This window comes from Lepisosteus oculatus, chromosome 6 (assembly GCF_040954835.1).
Source record: "Lepisosteus oculatus isolate fLepOcu1 chromosome 6, fLepOcu1.hap2, whole genome shotgun sequence".
Classification (NCBI taxonomy): domain Eukaryota; kingdom Metazoa; phylum Chordata; class Actinopteri; order Semionotiformes; family Lepisosteidae; genus Lepisosteus; species Lepisosteus oculatus.
In genome coordinates this window covers 2,838,420-2,862,283 of record NC_090701.1, presented here as the reverse complement: position 1 = coordinate 2,862,283, position 23,864 = coordinate 2,838,420, and the positions used below count along the sequence as shown (strand labels likewise).

Here is a 23,864-nt window from a genome sequence, read left to right as displayed (position 1 = left end):
AGAGTCTATGATCCAGGCACTGAGCAGTGAAAGCTGCTGACTGAATGCCTCACTGGGGACAGCAGACTGATTCCCGGGAGCAGATTTGCAAGACAAAGTGCTGTTCAGGTTCCTGTGTCCTTCATGGATCCCCGTTCATCGGTGAAAAGATTATTTGCGTTGATTGCACATTGTATTTATAGTTCCAAAGCACGTGTGCTTTGTCATTGTGCAAAATGCAGATGTTAGTCTCTTTCAATCTGCACCGTCCTTGATGTACCAAATTCCGTCCAAATTCTGAGTGCATAGGAAATGTGTACAGGTGAGTGTTTCAATTTAACTCTCTGAATCCCCAATATAGTTCTGGGAATCACAATTTCTTGCTATGGTACCACTGATGAATATAAACAGTACCATTAAAAAGTTTTGTATATTTACCAGTTCAACATTTTTTTAGATGCAATAGGTGTATGAAGTAGAACAAAATGTACGTGGAACAAGCAAACCCCTAGTTTACTTAGCAAAATTAAGGGGTAATTAGAATAAGGCAATTAATCAATCAGGTAAAAGGACTCAGTTTGGGCAGCAAAGTTCTAATAGTCAGAAACATTGTGAGTTAGGCCTTCAGCACACAGGTAAACGGATATCTCTTGATGATTTCAGAGCACCTCAGAATGTGGTTAATGCTCAACAGTATGAAGAGGATTACAACACCATTTCTGAAAATGTGGGGCTCCATCCAGCCACTGTCTTGACAGTCTAAAAACTTCAGCGTCTGTACTCCAGACGGATCGTCCTGCTAAGATCTCCACAAGAGCAAAGTGAAAAATCATTCTGGAAAACCACAGAGTAACATCTAAGGATTAGGACCTGATGGGTCTCACTGCAGCTAATGTCTGGCCTGTGTTCATGCCTCAATCATGAGGAAAAGACAGAATACGAATGATCTTCACTCAAGAATAGACACTACTCTCTAAAAAGAACACTGCCACATGTCTCGGGTTCACCAAAGAGCTTCTGGACGATCCACAAGACTACTGGAAGAACACTCTCTAGATTGATGATTTGCCACCAGTTACTGAACACAAGCACTCACATGCCTTTTCATTGGAGGAAATTTACTGTTGGATCATTCTATTAATTAAAATGATCTAGATATATCTTATGTTTGTATTATATGTTTAATCAGAATACTGTCATCTTCTAATAAAACTCTTCTGAAGATTAAGTTTTGGATCCACTTAGGAGAACAGACATTTTTCTCAGCAGTGTGCATGGTATCACAAATAGCTCTGAAGGCAGCCAGACTCCACCTGCTTGTTGTTTTCATCCTGCTGAGCCTGTAACAGCCCTGCACTACTAGGAAAGCTCTAACGATCCTGAACCGTTTTTTGCAGAAGGTTCAACACCAAAACGAGATGCACCCCGCGCGCAAACAAGACTTTGCCCACCACCGTCATCGGCCTACCACGACCAGAACTTTCCAGGGGTGTCCTCCCTCACACACTCCTGCAGCAATTCAGAGAACAACCTGGCAGCTGACCGTGTCTAGTGCACTGCACCATGCGTAGCTCATGGCTTTAGTACAGCAGGCAGGGTGATTTCATTTATTTCCAGGTCTCGGGCTGGGAAGCAGAACAGTGCAGCTTTTTCTTGGGAGCTGCAGGTATCCCAGTGCTCACCACCTGCAGGGGGACCTACTGTCCTGCACATCACCAGTGGCCACGATCCTATGTGTAAAGTTAATCAGTCCGGTCGGGACTTTCTTCCTCTCGATTCTTTGCCGATATTCAGAGAGGGGATGGCGATTCCTGATCGGGTGCGATTTCGTTTCCCCACTGTTTTACTCGGCACATTATTTGGTACGTCGTGGATATGCGCTCGCCCGCCATTAAACCGGACTTCTAAATCCCATTGTTATGCAATCCTCACACAGAGCCAATCTCCCCTATCACAACTCTTGCAATTTGTGTTTTTGCAAAGTCACTCCCACAGACGAAGGACTCTGCCCGAATAGCACAGTACAACGGCTTAACACCGAAAATTCAATAAGTCAACTAGATGCAAAGGCAGATGAGGTTTCTAAACGGTAAGTTAGAAACTTCTCGTACCTAAAAGTATGCTGCAGAGCTTGGCCATGAGCCCTTTTTGTTCAGGTCAGTAAGATGAGCAGCAGTACAGACCCAGAAAGCTGACCGCGAGACTGTTGCACGCCTCATATACAAGTCTATGTAGCGCCTAACAAAATTCAGGCATCTAAAAATCCATGTGCTTACTTCACCCCTAACATCTGTCTGCCAGTCTCATGCTCATGGCAAATCCATAAAGCAACAGACCGGGAACAGAAAGCAGGACGACAGCGAAGCTCTCTCTCGCTCAGCAGGTTCTTCCAATCCTCCCAGCACGGGCAGCAAGGAATTTCACTTTCCCGTATAGCCACTGGAAAGGGAAACCCTGCGGCGTGCTGCTGCTCCGGTCGTGAACTCACCATCCCGACCTCGACACACTGCGGAAGCAGGTGCAGCACAACAGCGTTGTGAACTGCAAGTTACGACATACGGTAGTGATCACGAAGAGGCACAAAAAACCTACAAAATTCACTCAATGAGGAAGCTGAGATTTGCAAAAATACAGCACCAACAGCACAGGCTCACTCTGTTAAGAGAGAATGACTTTCGGGTATTCAGTATCAGATGTGGCGGCGAGATGTGCTGACATCAGCAGCAGTCATGCTTCATTTTGCACTATATTGCATGATTCTCAGGTCCGTTTTTCACCTCATCTGCTGTGCAGAGAGGCTGCTGGTGCTGAATACCTGTCACTTGTCACCCAGGTGAGTACCATACTTCAGTCCTGAATGAAGTAGGTCCCCTCCTAGAAATTGCATTACATACATGCAATTCAATTTATCCAAAAATACCTTGTATCCAAAACGGACCCAGCATCTTTAAGAATTTCTAAACTGACACTCAGCATCTTTGCTTCTTTTAACCCAGACAAACAGCTTAATGCTTAAAGCTTTTACAAAACGTTTAAGCTTTTATGATGATAGATTTTGTTTGGAGGGTTGCACTGCAAGTTTGTGTCCGTGGTTAACGCTATAATTTGCTTGACAGTTCAAAAACACAGTGTGAAAAATTCTGAGAAGTCACAAGGAAAAAGTATAATATACTTAATTATACCACCTTACTAAGAAGTCAGTTTAAAGACCAATGACTTTTACAGCCTGGCAGTGCAAATTTACTTTCTTAAAATCAAAGATTCACCACGTGAAGTTCACAAAACTAGATAATCATCACAAACACCCCAAACACACAATTAGCTACTGTATATATTCCAAACACAATGAATACTTCTTATATGCCTTCCCAGTATATTATGTGATCTTTGCTTATGCTACAAAGAAACATCTTGTGTGGCTGTGGCTTGTTTCCCAACATCTCCCAGTTGTATGACAACACTTTCCTAAAGCAGACATAACGGAGAGAAAAAGAACTGAAACATGATCATCTTAACCAGTTTGCAGAAGAGGGTGGAAAAAAAAATCTCAGAGCAGTTCCTTTACCTGAACTCAGTGGGACATGGGTGGGTTTGGACAACTCTCTGCACATCACACACCTCATCACCTAACACCTGACCAAGGTATATCCGCCTCTGCACCCAGCAGATACACTCGAAAAGGGAGAGAGGCGTCCTGGCCTCTGTACTCTCCCCCATCACCGGTCGCGGACGGGCTATTTTTTAATGAATCTTACTTGAGTAGTCCAAAATCGATCTCATCGGCGGGGGGGAAAAAAATACGTAAGAAAGCTTAAAGAACTTAATTTCTCCACTCCTAGAAAAAGGAAGCCGGGACCTCAAGAGAGTGATCCGTATCCAATCTGCAGATCCAATTCTAACCCAACTCCAGTGACCCACAGCTCTTCCTCCAGACTCCCCTGCTGTGCAGTGATCCTCATAGCCAGGGCTCTGCACAGCCCCCCAGCACAGGGTAGGATACGTGTAGAGTTCCATGTATCGAGACTTGGCCATGCTCTGTCTGGTATAGACCTGCTGTATTCCCGCGCGAAGATCATCCCAGATCTGGTCCAGCCCAATCTGTTTCAGCCCATGCGGGTTCTGACTTCTGTTCGACGACATCGTCTGTCCCTTCCCGTCGTTTTTTTCCTTTCTTTGCGACCGGTTTTAAATATTCCTTCCTTTTAAACGAGACAATTAAAAGCTACTCCCCCATGAGGCGCAGCGCTGAAGAAACAACCACGTCAACCCCCCCCCCAAAAAAAAAGTATTTAAAAAAATCCCGTCCTTTTCCTCCAGAACACGTGTGGCGGCTCCAGCAGTTGCCCCGCGAAACAAGTGTTAAGAGCCCACGTCACCAGAGGACCTGCAAGAAACAAGAGGAAAACAAAAACACAAATTATACTTCGGACTCTGCAAGCTTTCCGTGCTGTTCTGCTCCTTGATGATGTGCTAAAATAGGTTTATTCCATGCTGAAAAAAAGAAGAAAGAGAACACAATGTTTCGGCCGTGGAGCCCTCTTCAGGTGTGAGGGTGTGTGCTCACACCTGAAGAAGGCTCCACGGCCGAAACGTTGTGTTCTCTTTCTTCTTTTTTTCAGCATGGAATAAACCTATTACTTGTTCCTTTGCAGCCTACGCATGCTGACGCAGCTACCCACCTGATGTGCTAAAATGCTTAGTGTCCTTAAGTTAAAGCACTGCTGTCAGTAAAGCACTTCTCCACTTCTTTACAGCACTAAATATAAATCAAGGGACATTGCGTTAAAACTGTACTGTACACTGGTAAGGCCTCATGTAGCATACTGTGGACAACTGTGGCCACCATGTTAGGGGAAAAAATGCCTCTGCTCTGGAATCAGTCCAGGAGAAGAGTTCCAGGGTTTAAGGTGTAGGTACGACCTTGTAGGTGGAAGGAACGGAACCTTTTATTCTTCAAGACTAGACTGGAAGAAGAGTATGTGGGGACCCGATACGGGAAATTCAAAACTCAAAACCTCAAAGTTCAATTAACTGTGAACATTTAAAACTGTGATCAGGAGGCGCTTCTTGACACAAGTGGTTGTGGGGACAGGGAAACGATCCTAACTACCCAACAGGCGAGAGGGGCCCGATGGCCTCGTGTGCGTCTATTCCATTCCTATGGTGTGTGAAAACAGCAATGAGACAGAAGTCGATGCTCCTTAAACAACTTTGCCACGCAGTAAAGGCAGAAGGCTGCCAACATCACCAAGCAGTGTCTAAAACACTTCACATGGCAGTTGCATTACAAAAACGCTCAAACTACTTAATATTTGTGTCATTTAGCTGAAACCCTAAGAACCTTCGGCAGAAGTGTCTGTCTGTGAATCCTTACAGAAAATATTTCAACAAAACCACAGTGGATTTTACATAGTTCTTGAATGGTCACTCACTGATAATTTTTTGTTTTATCTTAAGTTGTCAATGATAAAAAAGTTAACTGTTTTTCATCAACTGCTTGGCGATTTTTACTTTACAGTTCAATGCAGTAAGACAGTGACAACAACATCGACATTTTAAACAAGAAAAATAAACGTAGGTGGACACACTGGCGAAAATTAACATTGTGATGTTAAGAAAAAAAGATGCAGAGAAACAGGGACTTAGATGTGACAAAATGACAGGAGTTCAGATCAAGGAAAATGCTCAAATTGAAACAGCTCATTTTCAACACTAAGCACTGGTTAAAAAACGTGAAACAGGGTGTTAAATTCAGGATTTTCACAACACAAACAGGTAAAACTAAATTCTACCTGTTTGGTTATACAAATACGACACACCTGTTCCCACTGAACTTGATTAAGATAAAAGAAACAATTCTGTTTAACAGCTTTAATTTTAAAATGTAATAAAATGAAAATTGCGGCATAAAACATTTTTGTGTTTTTAATTTTAACAGTATTCCACAAGATATGGCTTTTAATTTTTTGTAGAAGATGAAAACACTTCGAACCCAATGTCTTGTCTTAAACTACACTGTCGTCTGTCTATTTAAATTACAAGGACTCTTATTTTAAGAATCAAAGGTAAATAAAGATCTTGGGAATGCAAGATGTCATTTCCCATTCTCACAAGAAGATTTTATCATGATCTAATGTATCTTACTGACAGAGCCTGTCTGTGCTCTTCTGTATCAGACAAAAGTAATCTATTTTCTCATGATCAAAACTACTGAGAGGCTCTGTCGACAACATGTATCAGCAGTGACTTTTCTCACCAGGGTCCGTGAGAAGTCTGTGCTTGATTTCCTCCTGCAAACTGAAGAGGAAAATAGGAAATATGTGTGAAATAACAATAATGATTAAAAAACAAAACAGTAGAAACAAACAACCTCAATCCTATGAAGAGTTGGACCTGCCTTTCTCTGCACTTTTTTTTTTAAACGTTAAGGCATTAACACGTGTACTTACATAGATGAAAAGTGTAAGTGATGTGTGTACGAGATCTCTGAATACTACTGAAAAAAAATTTACACAACTGGAAAAACGGCTACAAATGAGAAAATACGATGCCAAAAATTAAGATAACAGTAACATGGATCTTAGACCTACTTGGCAACTTTGCTAACATACAGTACAACTTAAATGGTGAAATTATACCATCGACTAAATAACTTTAAATCCAGCAGCTCAGGCAACAGATCCATTATCAGATACAGAACCACCAAATCACATTTAAGAAACCCTTCAACAGTAACTTAGAGATAAAAAAAATCAATGCACAGATCTGACCACTGAGGGCGATTAAACACAATGTACCGACAGTACTTCAGGTAGCCTCCTGCTGTTTTCCTACACCGAATACCAGAGAACCAGAAATAGTGTGCAGGTGTAACTATAATATTTGATCTGGGGAAATCTGAAACTTGCACATCAAGTGTGATTACAGCTGGAATTTTACTGAAGTATCCAGAAACGATACTTCTCATCTATCAACCAGCCACTAAAAGTCTATTTGCAACAAGTGTGTTTGCAGTTAACATATATCAGGTGTGATGCCTGGCTTGTATACTGCATTCGTGTTGGTGGTGCTATTGCGCACGATGCCCATTCAAACTGGTAAAAAGAAAACCCAGCAAAAGTGCTCGTTTAACTTCAGCTTTTTAAATTCTGTACTGATGGTGCTATTGAATGATTTGCCCGAACAGAACATAGGTTATAAGACTTAAAAGTGAATTGCTAAATTTTCCATCACTAACGTCTGCACTTCAGCTAATGAAAAAGTATATAGTTTCATCTAAGGAGAAAATTAACAAAAAGTACAAAACTACAGGGACGACAGGAATAATTAATGGGCGGCTGAGTCTTTAATGTCTGAGGATCTTTAACATTTAATTCAACATGAATCTGCCCACTCCTGACTTTTAAAAGCTGGAGGAAGCTAATCTCAGACTTTTTAAAATTTAAGCTAGTATGTTTTTTTGCACAGTCATCAAATGATGTCATGCGTGTGGGGCCCATGAAAGAAAATTGACTTGCAAGTGTGCAGAAAGACTTACACTGACCTCTGGAGGGAGACAGGAACGTCCGATGCTGCCGAATTATGCAAGACAATTAATTTAACTATTGATAAGCACCCATTCACCACTCTCCAGAGACACGGGTATCCAAAGTTAGCTCATCACGCTCCTTGAAGCAAACATTGCATGTGGACTAGAACTGATCACCACAGTGCAAAATATTTTGTATTTTCCAGCCTTACAGAGAATATTCAGACCCATTGCAAGTTTCAACTAGAAACAGCACAGCTGCGTACTGGGCTAAATACCACCACTGGGATATTAACCCGGCGTGTGCAAAGATAGATGTGGATCACTTTCCTCATCTGACTGCAGAAAGCTGATATCAAATGAGCAGAAAACAACGATGGGATACTTCCCACTCTGTTGACACTCAAAACTGAGCCGCAGGGCAGTTCTTCGTCCAGTCATGGAATTCTAAACAAAGCCTTCACACAACATCGGAATGACTCGTTCGGCGCGTTCCTGTACAGCGACACTCTGCAACCTCTTCTCCCGTGACTGGAAGACGGGCATATCAAGTTCCTCTCAATCTCAGGGCTGTCAGATTCGCCCCTGCCGGGTGACTAAGCAGTCGGCGGAAGGGAGGACTGATCCTGAATGGTCCCATTGTGACAGGCTGCAGTTCAGCCGCGCTCAGTGCCATGTCTGTGCCGGGGACTGAGGATCTCGCCCAGATCGGCAGGAAGTGGCGCAGACCGGGTTTTCCTCCGACTAAGAACGAGAGCCTGCCTTGCCGCACGCCTCCCATTTTTCCTCACGTGGGCAAAAAAAAAAGTACTTAACAGCGCCTTCGAAAGAGAAACAGTTTGTTACTGTGCAACGGGACCCTGGCAGCGTCAGCAACACTGAAGTCCAGAACGGTGGAGTGCCAGATGAGAATCGCAGCTGGAGGACAGAGCAGCTGGGACAGAAGGCAACAAAGCAACAAACAGCAAAGGGGCTACAGACACTGAAGCACCTGCACTCCTTTAACAAACATTAGGCAATTCCCTTAAACTACAAGATCAGAATAATACAGGTGTTGCAGACATAAAGCAACTCAAGTACCTGGGAGTAATGAAGATTGCTGAAGTGAGATATATGCCTGCAAATTAACTTTGATGAAGAACAAAGTGAATCAAGTCCCACTCACCCTTACTACAAGTGGAAACATGTAACATGTGGGGGATGATTTCCACACACACCAGCCCACATTTATTTTATGGCAACAGCAGAATCACAACACATTCTTCCATTTAGAATTTAAATAAAAACAGGCCTGTTGTTTTCCAAAATGTATAATTATATTCTGCACATGCACTCCGAATACTCTCTGCAGTGGCATTACATCTAAAGCAGCCAAACGCATCTTTAGGCCGCAGTGCACAGAAGCAGTAAGGATCACCCACTATGTGTCGAGCGCAAATTATTCAAGCAAACAATGCACAGTTTCCAATATTTACCATTTCCTGCAGTAAGCACAAATAGAGATTTCCTTCTACGGCCCTAGGACTTGAACAAAGCATAAAAAACCTTGCGGCGCGCAGGTGTACCCTGCAAGGCTTGGCATGCATGGCTTTCAGAAACAAACGCAACACGTGATCAATGACCACACAGTCCCCACGCTGTCGGAATGAGGGTCTGAGCAAGCGCTCGGACCGCCCTGCTCGGCTCCCGGGCAAGAACGGGCTGTGAAGCCGTGTCCTACCGAGTGCCACGGTTAGCTCAACGCGCGCCGTGACCCTGGCCAACAGCTGGAGCCGTCCTCTTGTGAGCCAGCTGGGAGAGGTGGCAGAGCGTCCACCAAGTGAGCTTCTGCACTCACAAACAAAAACCTATGAACAACGTTTCCCTCTCAAGCTGCTCTGGAACTGTTTATTAACCCACATAAAAACCGTTAGAGGCATTAAAAATGCAACAAATGCTATTAGTTCCAATTAGAACTTGACGCGGCTTTAACTGCGATCTCCCGGAGGCAGCCTGAACAAGTTCAGGGTTAGAAAAGACTTTTAGCCATGCTGCCATCAAACTGTATAAAAATGTATAAAAAGCCAACTAGATGGGAGAAATACATGTATATTTTATCAAATTTTCATGTACAAAAGGCAGCTTGGAGAATAGGCTTTTAGGCACAATTCCAGCCTTACCAGATCTTGTGAAAATCTAAGAGGCTGTAGTGAAAGATGGAACCATTTAAACTCGGATTTTAACCAACAATAGCGATGACCAACAACAAATCTTATCAGGGTTGCAATGCAACATTAAATCTTTATGGCATGAGATTTAACAGACTGGATAAAACTGTAAAGTTCTCCTCTAAGCACTGTAGAAAATGCTGGTGCAATCAATACATGGACGACCACTCTGTTGGTGTAAATGTAGTCTTCCCTTGCTGTCTACTCAATCCTGAGTTCTGAGCTTCAGTCTTCAGCAAGGCTTGTTCCTAAAGGAGCAGGTGAGCCACGGGTCAGCAAAATCTTTAATCTCATAAAAAGACTTTTCAGCGGAGACTCCAGCACGCTGGCAGAAGCACTCTTGCCACTGGGTCAGCAATATATACCAAGAGCTGGCTCCAGGCCACGCCGACACAGATCAGAGATCCGTGGAGACTGTCTGCCTGGGAGCTCTGCAATCCTGTGATCTCGAGCTCAGGAAACCGATTTTTAAATCCCTCGCTGCAAGGAAGGAGACAGAACCGTGTCCTTATTCAGGTCAATAGTCCGCCCCCGCCAAGATAATCCCATTCCCTCCAATCCCAGGAAACACTGGCCTGGTATCCCAAACTCCATAATGCAACGTCCAGATACATACAAATGAGAGAAAAAAGTTTAAGACAACAAATCTGTGTACTATAAGTGCAAATCTTTATGAACCCTTTCTGTATTAAGCATTTCCACCTGTTTTGACTAAGCACTATCCAAATCCAATCACACCACCTTGTATGAACAAACTCCCAGCAGGTAAGAAAAAAGGCAAAATGTGAACTAGAACAGTACTGACAAAATAATGAATAGGCTTATTCCATGCTGAAAAGAGAAGAAAGAAAACGACGTTTCGGCTGTGAAGCCTTCTTCAGGTGTAAGCAAGACCTCACACCCGAAGAAGGCTCCACAGCCGAAACGTTGTGTTTTCTCTCTTCTCTTTTCAATTCAGCAGCCCATTTTAAAATGTAGACCGATTCCAAGGCACCTGTTGCCTGGAAATGACATGACTGCTGCTAATTAGGTAACAATAAATAGGCATTGTATTTCCTCCCTGCTATCGCTCACTTCTCTTCTGCTCACCACAACCTGGTGCTATACGAATCTATGCTAATCCTGGATTACCAGACAATTACCCCAGTTAAGACCAAAAACAGGAAACAGTCTCAGGAGTTAAATAATTGGTTAATTTGGCAGACTCTGACAGACACCAGTCCCAGACGTGCTTACCTCAACTAACATTAGCTAAACGCCGGATTAGTGATAACGAGGGTGTGTGAAACCACTGGTACAGCGGGTTAGCGAGCACGCCAAGTGCGTTACAAAACGTGCCGACTCAACACTCAGTGGTGGTCACCTGGGAACCGAAACGCATAGTGACCATACCAGAGCACCCGAAAAACACCGGAAAAGGTTAACTGCTCGTTCACCTCAGGAGCACTCTGGCTTAATCATTAACTTCTTTCGTGCGAACCGATACATTTCATGCTTTCCTGCTTTTTGTTTTCAACCTATTTCAGTATGGCTTGACTGTTCTTTGGAACACAAACTGCTGAATGGCCTTAATCCTCATTAATTTGGAATATTTCAGGCAGACTCCATTATCAAGCACACCGTCATCCGAAAACCAAGAGAAAGGGGCTTTCGCAGCATAGTCACATCGGTGATAGTGGGCACTGCCATGATCAAAAACTTTAGTCAACTATAAAAACACTTTCACTGTAACACTTGAAGACAATTGTTTCTGAAAGAAACTGTATAGATTGTAAAAAAGTTTTTTTCCCCCGTTTAAAAACCAGTTAAACTACTGCCAGTCGGAACCAAGACTACAGGAAAATTTCAGTACAAAAAAAACACTATCCCATGTCATCACAAAACACTGGGTATTAGTGGAAAATGTTTACAGGCTTTGGAATTCTCCCAAAACTATGGAATGTCCACATTTTCCTCCAGCACAAAACTCCCATTTAAGCATGTTCTTGTGAAATAACTTCCTGGGATGGCTTAATATGAGGGAAAATGCATTTCCATCTATGATAAAAGTGAAGGGCCGGGTGTCTTACAAAGTTTGGAAATGCTCCAAGTTAAATCAAAGGTTTAATTGAATTGCAAGGAAACCTTTAAAATGAATAAAACTATTTAATCCTCTTTTTATAGACTAAGCATCTTGTCTTTTCGGTCAGAAAGAAATTTAATTTACCGCTTCAAGAGCCCCCACACACACACTTGGGAGTCTACATCAAATCGCTCGCGTTCCGCAAAAGAGCACAGAAGCAAATGAGAGAAATGGGAAGCAGAAATTCCTCAAACCCTCAGTCCCCTCACACACACTGGTACAGCACTTAAAAGCTTAAAAGGTTTCAGAACCACGGCAGGAAACCAAATCTCACTTAAAATGAGAACTAAAAACTCACAACCAGGCTAACGCAGTCTCTTAAAACAAACAAAGCTGTTTCTTTTGATGGTTATGACATAAAGCGACTGTTTTCCAGCACCTTTTCTGAAGGACAGGATAGTGCTTAGTAAGGACCCACTCCACCCATGAACAGTACAACCACAGCCAACCACACTACGATCTGACTACATGAGGTGCCCACCCACTGTGACTCAAGCTCACGATTCTTACGTTATGTCAGGCAAAAGCAGGAGTTGTAAAAGTGCTGTTCCAGGAAAGCTTCTCCCCCTTAATGGGGAATTAAATTGCCCAAAGTGATGTAAACCAAAGGGTAAAGGCACCCTAGACAAAGAAGCAGTGTGGTTCCCCAGAGGTGAAGAGGCACCGACTGCCTCGCCTGCTCGCTCAGCCAGGTGTGCTGGCTGAGGGCCGAGCGCAACCAGCCCTGGCCTCCCTCAGCCACGCCCCTGCGCGCTCTCTGACAGATGACCGCGCAGCACTGAGCACCTCTCCTCCGCCTGCGCTCGTCTCTGTCGCAGAGCCGGCAGCGCCTCAGGACGCCCACCAGAAACACGAGGAGGCTCGGCCCGGGCTGCCGAGGCAGGTAATTCGCCAGAGAACGCGCGTCAGAGGAAACGGCTTCTAAGAACTTTGCCTGCGGCTCAGCGAGCCAGTTTTTTACAAAAAGAAAACGAGCACATACCTCACCCTCCAAAAGGAATGCTGCCATCCAATTTTCAATCTTCAGAAACAGAAACTTGCTAACAATTTGTCTATAAATCCCTCTGCTGGCAGTGTGTTGCCAATCGGAGCCAGCGTTTCTTCCGCTACGTAAACACAGCTTTGCTGGTACTGGAAACAGACCTCTTGGTAAACAAGCTCCTTTGGACATTTTGATGTCCCAGCCGCTCCTGCGCAGCAGAATGTCTTTCCCAGGCTTGCGACACACGGAGCTCATGTGAGAACGCCAGCGTCCAGGAATAAACCCGCCGGTCCGATCTTGGGGGGCTGTAATTTGATTTCGCCCAGGGATGCGAAACATTTCATCAGGGTCAGCTGCAAGCAGGGCCCGGGGACGAGGGCAGCATCGCCGCTGGCACGGCGACACGCAGGACAGCACGCGCTCAAGAAGATTAAGGACTGGCCTGAACATCAATACACCCCCCCGCGGGCCATTTCAAAGCGTCTCTTCTGGTTTAGTAAAGCTTTGGAAGAGCCTCACGACACAAGGCAGTGAAAGACTGGTCATTCTAACCCGTCCTCAACCAGTAAACCTCCCATAAATGTATTATCCCCATCGCTACACTGTATAACAACAAGAGCAGAGCAGGTCTGTACAGGCCTCGGGAACGGACAGGTCACGTAAACCACTCCTACCCCTTTTCTGTACATAATGGGAATACGCACTCGCTCTTCAAATCGCAAACGGGTCGTGTTCCAGAATACTTTTGGAAGCTTTGACACGCTCCAGAATCCTCTCTCCGATCTTAGTAACCGGCAGACGTTTATGCCCAAGAGCACTGGCAACACCAGGCCGTTTCACCTTCTTCGCGACTCCTTCTGACCTCCACTTTTTACTTCAGAGGTCGCCACCCTTCTCGTCTTGGAACTGACACGTCCCTCAGCTTTCCTTTCCCCAGCCATTCTGAGGGGCCATGAACACACCAAGAGAACCCAACTCGCAGAGCAAAAGTCAGGTGTCGATGCGACCAGTACCGGGCTGCCACCCAGTGACCCCGGGCCAGCAGGGGGCGAGCCTCACCATGCGACTTTCTTCTTTCTTATGGGAACCAGTTGGTTCCTTGATCATTCGTACCTTGAGCACAGACTGCGACAGTTCTTGGTGAAAACCGCTATCGGTTCTCTCGCAGCCCACGCCACAAGCTTTCGCTCCTGAGCTTTGCTTCTCTGCAGATGAAAACGCTCCCGCAAAAGTTTCTCACAGCAGCGAACAAACCTGCGCAGGGGGCACAAGGCGTCAGCGTGAAGACGGGACAAGGCAGAGCTGTCAACCCTACATATACAAATACCGCTTCTTGCTTGATTTGGCAGCTTGTGTTAACATGTCAATTGCATGCAAGTTACTTTCATCCATTTACTTCCGTCCACGAGACAGAATACGTATCAGTCCTCTACACTGCAGCCTCCCGGAGGATCCCGAGTGCATACCGACAGGCAGATTTTTTAAACTGGGCCTTGAAATCCTTTCAGTGCCATACGTGCTTACTTCAAGGCCCTCCAGGGGAATGCAGCTTGATCGCACAAAGGGGAAAAACTGCTGTAAATGACACTGTTTGGTATATGCGGCCTGAAAGGTATGAACCCCTTCTAGGAAGTGGAAAAGGGCAGAATCATTCCATCACATTAAGTAAATTCATCCCACTTCAGAAACCACTAATTACTTTAAAAAACAGGGCAACCTGATGCAATATGCAATTGCTGAAAACAATGTACACTATTGTCAAGATCAACAAACTACAACTAGAATTGAAAAGGAGGAGGAGCTTACAAAATCTGATTAGTCTGGCTCATCAGAAGCTGCTCCCAAACTGGAAAATGACTTGTCACTAACTCACTAACTCCCCCACTCCGGGCCCTGCACCGGGGCGCCCCCCCGCTGCCTCTCACCCCCGGGCCCTGCACCGGGGCACCCCCACGCTCCCTCTAGGGTCCTAAATATTTTGTTTATATCTAAATACCCAGAGCTCTTGCTTGCTTGGATTCTCCCTTTAAGTCAAAGGACCAATACCACCACCAACAACAGGGCAACACACGAGCCTGGAAAGACTCTGAAAAACGTTGATTTAAAATTTGAAATAATTTTCAACCATTTCATTACTTGTCAGAGAGTCTATGATTTATCCTGGTTGCAGTCGTACAGCTGGTGCTCATGACTCAAAGTCTTTACTGCAGCAGAGAAGACAGGAAGGTGACTTGACATTTTCAAGCATATGATTCCTCAGCCTTAATAAGACTTGCCCACTATTACTTGGAGGCAGAAAGACAAAACCAAGTCAGTTGTTTTCACACCCAGTGAACTTGTTTTGAGAGTGCAAAGTGCAGACAAAAGCATAAAACTTAAAGAGGGAAACAAGACGTTTTTATCACCTATGAAGGTTATACAAACCTCAGGCCTGTGGTTCTGAATTAATAATAATGTCTTGTTTAAATGGTGCATTTCACCCCCCATATCTTTGCATGTAGAATGGGACTTCTTTCATCCACCACTGAAGCGCAGCACCTCTGCACTACAACAGGAAGGAATTACTTTTCCAAGAGAACGGTGGAGAACTGTATAGTGCCAGAGTGGAATCCACACAGGACAATGGGATTAAAAACCCTAACGTTTAAGAAAGGTGCCAGGGGGTCTTCAATGTACAAGCCACCAGGATCTCGGTCAAATGTTTCAGCAGAAGGACTGCAGCTCCTGCAGCACTGCTCACCAGCCGGGAGAGGCTGGTCCAGAGGGAAGAGCACCCCCAACTGGTCCACCAGCAGCAGCCTGATCTTCCCGGGAGGTCTCCCGTCCCGAGATCACGGAGGCAGCGATACCGACGTGAGCTTCTCTCCCGCGCTCACAGGGCGACGGGCCATCACCGCAAATGAATGATTTCGATTTTTTTTTAAATCAACACCCCCTTAACGGCATTCAGAGTTTCTCTGGAACGCTTGAAGGATATCTACAACAACAATACATGTTACAAGGTCTGCAGAGCTATAAGCTTAGAAACTTTATATATATATACACGTGCTCTGAAACATGACATTGTAAATTAGCTTTATAGCCTTGCCTATAATCTTTTTAGCTAGCTGACTCTGATAAATACATGGCAGTGTGCGTTTAATGCACTTCTGATCTACTACTTCAGCCTTAAATAGAGAAGTCTCACCTGGGGGAAACTAGTAGGTTTTTCTCCGATTGTTTTCTTCTGCTTTGCACTTATTTGCAGTTAATAGGCAAGACAACAATGTATAATACACAAGCTAGCTCAATCATTGACAAGATAAGAAACAAAGCAGACTACTGGATAAATCAATTAATCAGGATCCCAGAAAATTAAAACCCTCAGCACTTGTGCAAAATGAAATATTTGACATGTTAGTTCTTCAAATAGAGATAATTCGGTCTGTTTTTGGTAAACTAAAACTGGTTTTGAAAAGCAAGTTGAGTATAGACAACAATCATGTGTAGTGCTATTCATAAAGCCAGAGTAAAGACTAGTAAAATCTTCAGACATGCAGTGTCTAAGTGCTTCCTTCAATTATTTAACTACCATAATTTCTCAGTTTTTGACTTTTTCCCCATTTCAAATTTAAAATAAGCTTTTGTATCTCTTTGTATTCTGCGATACTTCTGATGGGACATACTGTATGTCTCTCATGAAGCCAATCTTAAAGTATCCTAATCAAAGTGAAACAACGTTTGAGGATTCTTCCATATGAAACACGAAAGACACATTGCTATTACACTTTTTTTTACACAAACCTTTCATTTCAAAATTCAGCACGGACATACCAGACTTTAATGTTTTGCAAAACCCTTTATCTTTAACCTCAGATTTTATCAGAACATATTGCCTGAAGAAAGCTACATACGCATCACATCATCAAGATCTTAAGGAGCTTCATTAGAAAGCTCAGAATGATCTCAAAGAAGTACAACCACCCTCTGGGTTCACTCTTAACACGATTACACTGTTTGGACAGGAAGACTGGGAAAATCGTTTTTTTCATGCGTTTACTTCACCCTTTTAATGAACGTATGAGAGAGCTAAGACAGGACAAGGCATGCAGCCCTACTCTCACTTTCATGACTCAAGATTAGATGAGACAGAGGAGGTCTCTGCTGTACAGCAATAATAACAAGGTCTCCTCTTCCACAAGGGAGTCTTTCTGGCCGACAAAAGAATCCTCAAGGATGGATGTGCGGTCTTGAGATTTCTCTCTGCGTCAGGGGCTATGGGCATGATGTCTTGCTGAAGGCCTCTAGGACAACACTGCAGGAAAGTTATTAAGTCTCGCCACATGCCTTCACAGTACCACGTTCACATATTCACAACACACACCCACCCGGTAATGTGGATTGACTGATGCACCGGGTTTCCAGAAAAATGGACGTTACACAGAAGACTGTCAGCAAATTTTGGAAAAAAAAACAGCAAAACAAGTGTTGAAACCCTAGTCTACTTTACCTGCTATGCTCAATATATGGGACACATCACTTTCACAGTAAGATGACTTTCAATTATTCCAAGTGGCAAAAGTTACTCCCCCCAAATATATATATATAGGGCACACATATACAGAGCAGAACTCTACATTTTCCTGAAATGCATGCCATTTGCATCAAAACAACAGCTAAACACCGACACAATCTCTGCGAAATTCCTTCGATGCACGCTGACATGTTTTCACAGAGTGATCTGCTGAGCAGAAGAGATGCGCATCCTGCACGACCCCACGGTCTTGGGGAAGACTGGCCACGAAGCACGGGGACAGGACGCCAGCTGGGCGAGCACATGAGCTGTCCTGGCGCGAGGAAGAACGGCAGGCTCGCACCTCGCCTGGCCAAAACACAGAGCAACACAGACGTGACCACTTCCTCCTGGGCTCACCTGCCACCCGCACAAGAAGTGGTTTGCAAACATGGTCATTAAACTGCCTTTAACTCGGATCCTGCACAGAGACATAACGCCATAAATACAGCACGTGGAAGGATGACACGACTGAAAGGTTAAATACTTCGTTTCTTAAAGTACGCTGCAGCCTTCCTCCCAAAAAAACACAAAAATAAAGTCTGCTCATCTCTAAAAGAGTTCTTTATACACGTCCAAGCTAACATAATACATGGATAGAAGACTTAAGGCAAAGTTGCATTACCTGTCTTAACAGTGAAACTAACATCTCTTAAATCCTCCATATTTTTTTAGCTCCTCAGGATAATTACCACCCTCACTTCCCCTCCATCTATTTTTAAGTTCCACATAACCCTCACCTGGATGGGTGCTTTTAAAGCATTTTTAATCATTCAATAGCTCTCAGGGTAAAAATAGGTCACTGCAGGTGTTTGCTGGGCTGTGCACTGCTTTTGTGTTCGCCGTTCGAGAAGCGCTAGGGAGAGGACTCTCACCACGGGGCTGGTAAAGACCAGGTGTGCTCACATGGCTGTCAGGACTAAGGCAACAGCCTCACCATTTGCCCCTCAGCACAAGGCAGTGCTGTTTTAAAAATCAATCTTCTTGAGCTTACAGCGAGGACCCAGACCCCGGCCAGCCCACCGCACGGCGCCTCGGCCCTGCTGACGGGACGAGAGGGGCAGGCTGCCTGCCTTCCTCTCTCCCCGCTTCAAAGCAAGGGTGTGCAGCAGAGAGCCAAGCTGATCAGCAACGGGCCCTTCAAAACTACAATATTTCCGACTCGCATCTGTAAAATCACTCACAGAAACTGGAAACCCAGGATCAGCTGCTTGAGGTAGTATCTGTAATAGAAGAGCTGATAGGTGGCGCAGTGGTTAGCCCTGCTGCCTCACAGAGCTGGGCCCTGGGCTCAGTGCCGAGCCTGTGGTGCTGCCTGTGTGGAGTCTGTATGTTCTCCCTGCGTCGCGAGTGTGTGTGTGTGTGTCCAGATTGTATCCTCCCGCTGCTCGCCGGGATAGGCTCCGGCTCCCCCACAACCCTTACCAGGAGGAAGGGATGAGAAAATGGATGGCTGGATAAAGTGCTTATATTGGGAGGAGTCAGTTCAGTTCGACAAGTTGAGCATGCCACCCCTGGCAGAGAAACACACACCACGCTGGCTTGTGAGGGGTTACAGAACAATACTTTTCACGCAGACAACACTCCTGTGCACCTCAGCACTTTCCACGTTGTCAAGGTCTCTCTATTGTGCCGAAAGCCTCTGTTTAAAGTGGTGTCTATTAACAGACCACAACTAAAAAGTTCCCTTCTTTCCCAAGGATACAGTGTCATGTAATGACAATTACAGGGCTGTTTTGTCTCATACTTACTAGCTAAACAAGCTTGCTAAATCATAACCTTTTGGGAACAGTTCTGGAGTGTTTAATTAGGTAGTCTATTACTTCTTAGTCAGTGTAACATCAGCACTGTGAAATGAATGTCCTGGTTCACCTGTTACTGTTGCAACAGTTTTTGGTAGAACTGAAATCAATATCTAAGCCCACTGCCAAGCTACGTACGAAATCTGTGATCTGCAGAAAAGTTAATATGCTGGAAAGACTGCTTATTTGACACCCAGGTTTTCTAGCAGAATATGTGCTGCAAACTTTTAAACAAAGTTTAAGTGAAATAGCAAAGCTTGAAATGAAATCTGCACTTCTCAATAAACCTTGGGAAGGATTCTTTCATGTCAGCTTCTCACATTAGAGAGTGACAAGTTACTTGCTCCCATGCATTAAAAAAAACTGTGAACAAGAAACACTAGAATATGACAGAGATCAATGGACAAAAATGATTATGAAGCGATGCAGAATATAATCCACAGTGGAAAGGCACCGAACAGCCCAGAAGTGCTGAAACAGTCAAGACCGAATTGCATCACTGGACACAGTTTAAAACTGTCAGAAGTCCTTAAAGAGTTGAAGGATAAAACATTTATAAGGGATGTGGCACAAAGGTTTAGGTGGTGTCAACAGTTTCACTATTTTACCAGGTATACACAGGTAAAATATACAAATGTAGCTACAGATTCAAAAACAAATCGCTGACCACACCTGTGGTTAAGTATTAAAATTAGGCTCACCGCCCAGTCAAATTACTTTTTACCTGAATCAGAATTAAATAAGGTAAGATAAATATAATTTCCGTGAAACTTTCAATTCCATAAGAGACATTACTTTGCAGTCTGGGTTTATCGAAGCAGACTCCTATCCAAGTTTTTTTGTACAAGATATTGTACAAGATACAAGATATTGTATCGACAGTACAAAAACCTTAAAAATGATCGAAACACCAAAGAAATCAAATCTCCAGTACCACAACCATTTCGATTTATGATTTTCCCTACTAACTGATTAAGGACTTGTTGCCAGTCTTTGCCCTGTAGGTGTTTCACTATTGGCTGCATGGTTAGCACTTGCAGACTATAACAGCACAGCAAATCTAAGGCAATGCGATCCAATCAATAGAAAGATCTATGTGAATAAAGTAAGAATGATTAAAATAGGACATAAATATAAAAGGGTCATATTCACTGTCCCATATTATACTTTGGAAATATATTCAACATATAGAAAAGTGACAAACAGACCCATTCACACGAGAAGGAAACACCAGTACAGCACAACTGTCCTCATCACAGAAAAACCCCTCTAGTGAACCTGCACAACGTAGAATCAATAATGTGTATTCCAGCACTCACTGCCACATGACACTACAAGATGCCTAGTTCTGTGATCATAACCTGGCTTTCTGAGATTTGCGACTGGGAGCTTCACAAGCAGCATTAAACAAATACACCCGAATTCCACAGACAATCCTAGTCAGGACAACTGCCACTAGAACTGCTGTCAGCTGGGAAGAAAGGCCACCTGCAGTCTGCAAACTTCATGTCCTTGTGGAAAAACTCCAGCACTATCTTTTGGGTGTCCACAGCTATGGTGAGACAAAATCAGGCAATTATTTTAATCCAAGCACCAACAGACACAAACAACTTACATTAAGTTAAAGAGTGGAATGTGTACTACAGTTCGATAAGTTCTTTCCCTGAAATTCAGTGCAGGAAGTTGCTATTTCTCTGTTAATATCTGGAATTCAAATAAAAAAAAGAGATTGATGCAATGTTCATTTTCTTCACGGGCAGTGAAACACCCCTAGGAGTCAATTAGACAGAATTCCAGTTCTTACAGTGTTGGAAAACGTCATTAAAATTGAGCGCCATAAATTAAAAGCATTATAAACTCCAGGCTCGGTTCACCACAATCTTCTGCATGCCTCGCTTTCTCCTCTTTTGCACTCATGTCAGGCCTGTGTTGAAAACCACTGTCGTCCCACTTCCAAAAGAAACACATGCATTTAAAAACTAGCTGAGCACTGCAGATACACCGTCTCAATGCGGGACCTACATACAATCTACACATCACGACACAAAACCATCACGAGTTCGGGAACAATGGAGGCTCACCACCAACGTAGCTCATTTTCAGACGTAACGAACCTAAAAAGAAAACAGTGTTTCCACGCCATCCGCAAGCCAAGGACGCGTTTGGTCACAGGGAAGAAACCTCCACACACACACACAAAAAAGAAAAACAAAAAAAACCAGCAGCCCGCACTTCAGCGCCGTAACCAAAATAAACCTGCGCCACACTGCTCGCAGGCAGCGGAAGACGAACCGGATCCAAAGTCGCCCTCAGCGGCTGAATTGCACAAAACCAGCATGATCGGACAGGAGACACTCAACGTCGCCTCCAACACTCCCCCCCCATACCTCAAAAATAATACTAATACCGACAATAACACACGGCAGTTGCCAGTCGTTCAGAAGACCCGCCGTCTCGGGGGGGGTAGTAACTCCATGTCTTCAGCCTGTGACCGATCACCGGGGCTGCTGCCGTTTCCGCGGGTCCCGCCGGCTCGTCCCGACTGCGAGCCGGATTCATCTCATGTCCAGCTCATGCTCACGGACGGTGGGGTGGTGGAGGGAGGTTGACTTCCAAAGGCAGCGGCCGGTCTGCCACAAAGCCAGCCTGCGGAGCCAGGAAGCCTCCTCTCTCTCTCTCTCTGCGCGAAACGGGAAGCGTGTTTTCTCGGCGGCAGAGAGGCCTGCCTTGCGCGCTTCGCGTCTCCCGCGGGGGAGAGCGGGCCGAGAGGCGGAATCGCTCGATCACGCAGGGGGCACTTGTGCCGACACGAACCCTCTTCTCTCCTCTTTCTTTTTTTTTTTTTTTGGGGCGAAGCGCCTGCTATTTCAAAAGCAGAGGATCCACTACCGAACGCACAGATCTTTGAACTCTAGTGGCTGATGGGGAGAAAAAAAAAAAGAGAGAGATCTACAGGAATACACGCGTAGCTGAACAAAACGACTAACAGCAGCGTTGGTCGCGCAGACTCTTACCGATGTTGTAATCGAGGCCTGTGAGGTCCCGTTACGAAGGAGCCTGTATACAATTTCTATAGATCCGAACATGGCCTCCTCCTCCTGTACTCAGTGAGTCAGGATTATTCACAAAACATTTCGCACTCGGGAGCAGGGAAAGTGGAAACGGGGTGGTGGAAACCAATCTTACCATCGCCCGACCGCCGCCTGCCCTTCACTCCGAATCATGGAAATGCGCTCCGGACGGGGATCTTTCTCTGTTTTCGCCACTCGATTCTTGACAGGATTGGGATTCCGTTTCCTCCAAAGCTCTCTACCCCCTCCCTCTCTTTCTCTCTCTCTTTCTGTCCCTTAGCTGCGTTGCTCTGAGCGGCGGATCTGATCCGCCGCTTCTGCTGCGGTGGAGGAAAAAAAAAAATAATGACGTCGCCAGGAGGTGTTCGGCGAAACACGTCCCCCGGTGCAACCGCGAACCCCAAGACAGAGAGTTCCGAGTACAGCAGCGCACCCGGGTGTAAGGTTTTCCCTGTGTGCGTCTGTGTCTTTTGTTGTTGGATTTTTATTGGGTTATGATGCAAAAAATCCCCACCACCGCCTATATTTTGCACGGTAACGGGACGGTGTCACGGTGCAACGTTTTTACACCGCGGTTTTGTGACGCAAGTGCAAGCTGATGAATCGTGATCTCCACGGCAGCCCCGAGGAAGCTGCCAAGCCAGCGCCGGCCGCCGCCACAGACGAGAAATGTTCCCAGCTAAACCCCGGAGTCTCATCTGACTGAATCCTTGATGTGGAAAAAGTTGGATTCGTGCCGAATGGCGCTGCATTCGTCTTGCTAGTCTGCATAGCAACACGCTACCCACTCTTCTTGCTCTCAGCTCGCCTGAATACAAAAATAGACCGCGACTCCCAGCACTCAAGTGGCGATATTCTTCATTGTTGTCTTTGCGGAATATGGAAGGAGGAAGGAGGAATGAATAATGCATTCCCTGTGCCATTTCTGCCTTGATGTAACGTGTGAATCACAGAATCTCACGATTCAGATGCAAGGGGCCATTCAAATACCAGATAATAATAATAATACTGTAACGCATACGGCCGACAAGCAGTGTGTGTAAGAGTTTTGGGTGATTGTGCACCGGTTGTAAAATAAACATCATGCAATCCATAGCCTCACAGGTACGTGGGGCCGGTGTATACAGAGAGAACAGACTGAAAACAGCCCCTGTCCTTGAGAAACTCAAACACTTACATCGCCTCTCGATACATCTCCCATTTTCACCCCCAAAATGGGTTTATTCACCTTTAGAAAGGAAAACGATTTAAGTAACGGAGTAGGCACACCCGCGCGTTTTCATCTGCTACTGAAAAGGAGACCAGTTGTCATTTGAAGTCGTACTTTTCCACAGCCACAGTCTGCAGAGCACGTTCAGGAGGTTTTGTATTGAATCTTAGCGTTGTAAGCATCACTAACATTTGAGAAGAATCCCGAACAATAACAATGTATCAGATCTCCTGCATAACCAGAGGTATCGAATGTGTTTTCCCTGCTTCCCTGACTTGCTCAATGTCTTGGCTTCCCCTATCAGTGAGTACTGCTCAGCTGAAGCACAGTCACAGAACTGTATTTAGCAGCGGTCATCAATATTGACTACCCGCCCGTTAAATCAGTTAATTCCCTGAATAAGAACTCATG

At 44.8% G+C, this 23,864-nt stretch overlaps 1 protein-coding gene across 3 annotated transcripts in view; it reads right to left on the bottom strand.

The window, feature by feature from the left end:
• Positions 1-22,745, bottom strand: part of cul1b (cullin 1b) — a 40,952-nt gene extending 18,207 nt beyond the window's left edge. Inside the window, exons 1-2 of one of the 3 annotated variants that reach the window (XM_006634484.3) lie at positions 22,359-22,745; positions 3,980-4,363 (exon numbers count right to left, since the gene is read on the bottom strand). In XM_006634484.3, coding sequence (XP_006634547.1) covers positions 3,980-4,119 — 140 coding nt within the window. In that variant the 5' untranslated portion in view covers positions 4,120-4,363; positions 22,359-22,745. Of the gene's footprint in view, positions 1-3,979; positions 4,364-12,818; positions 13,017-22,358 lie in introns of those variants that run through there. The other 2 variants (XM_015354731.2, XM_015354734.2) reach the window with 2 other exon arrangements.
• Positions 22,746-23,864: the final 1,119 nt, after the last annotated feature.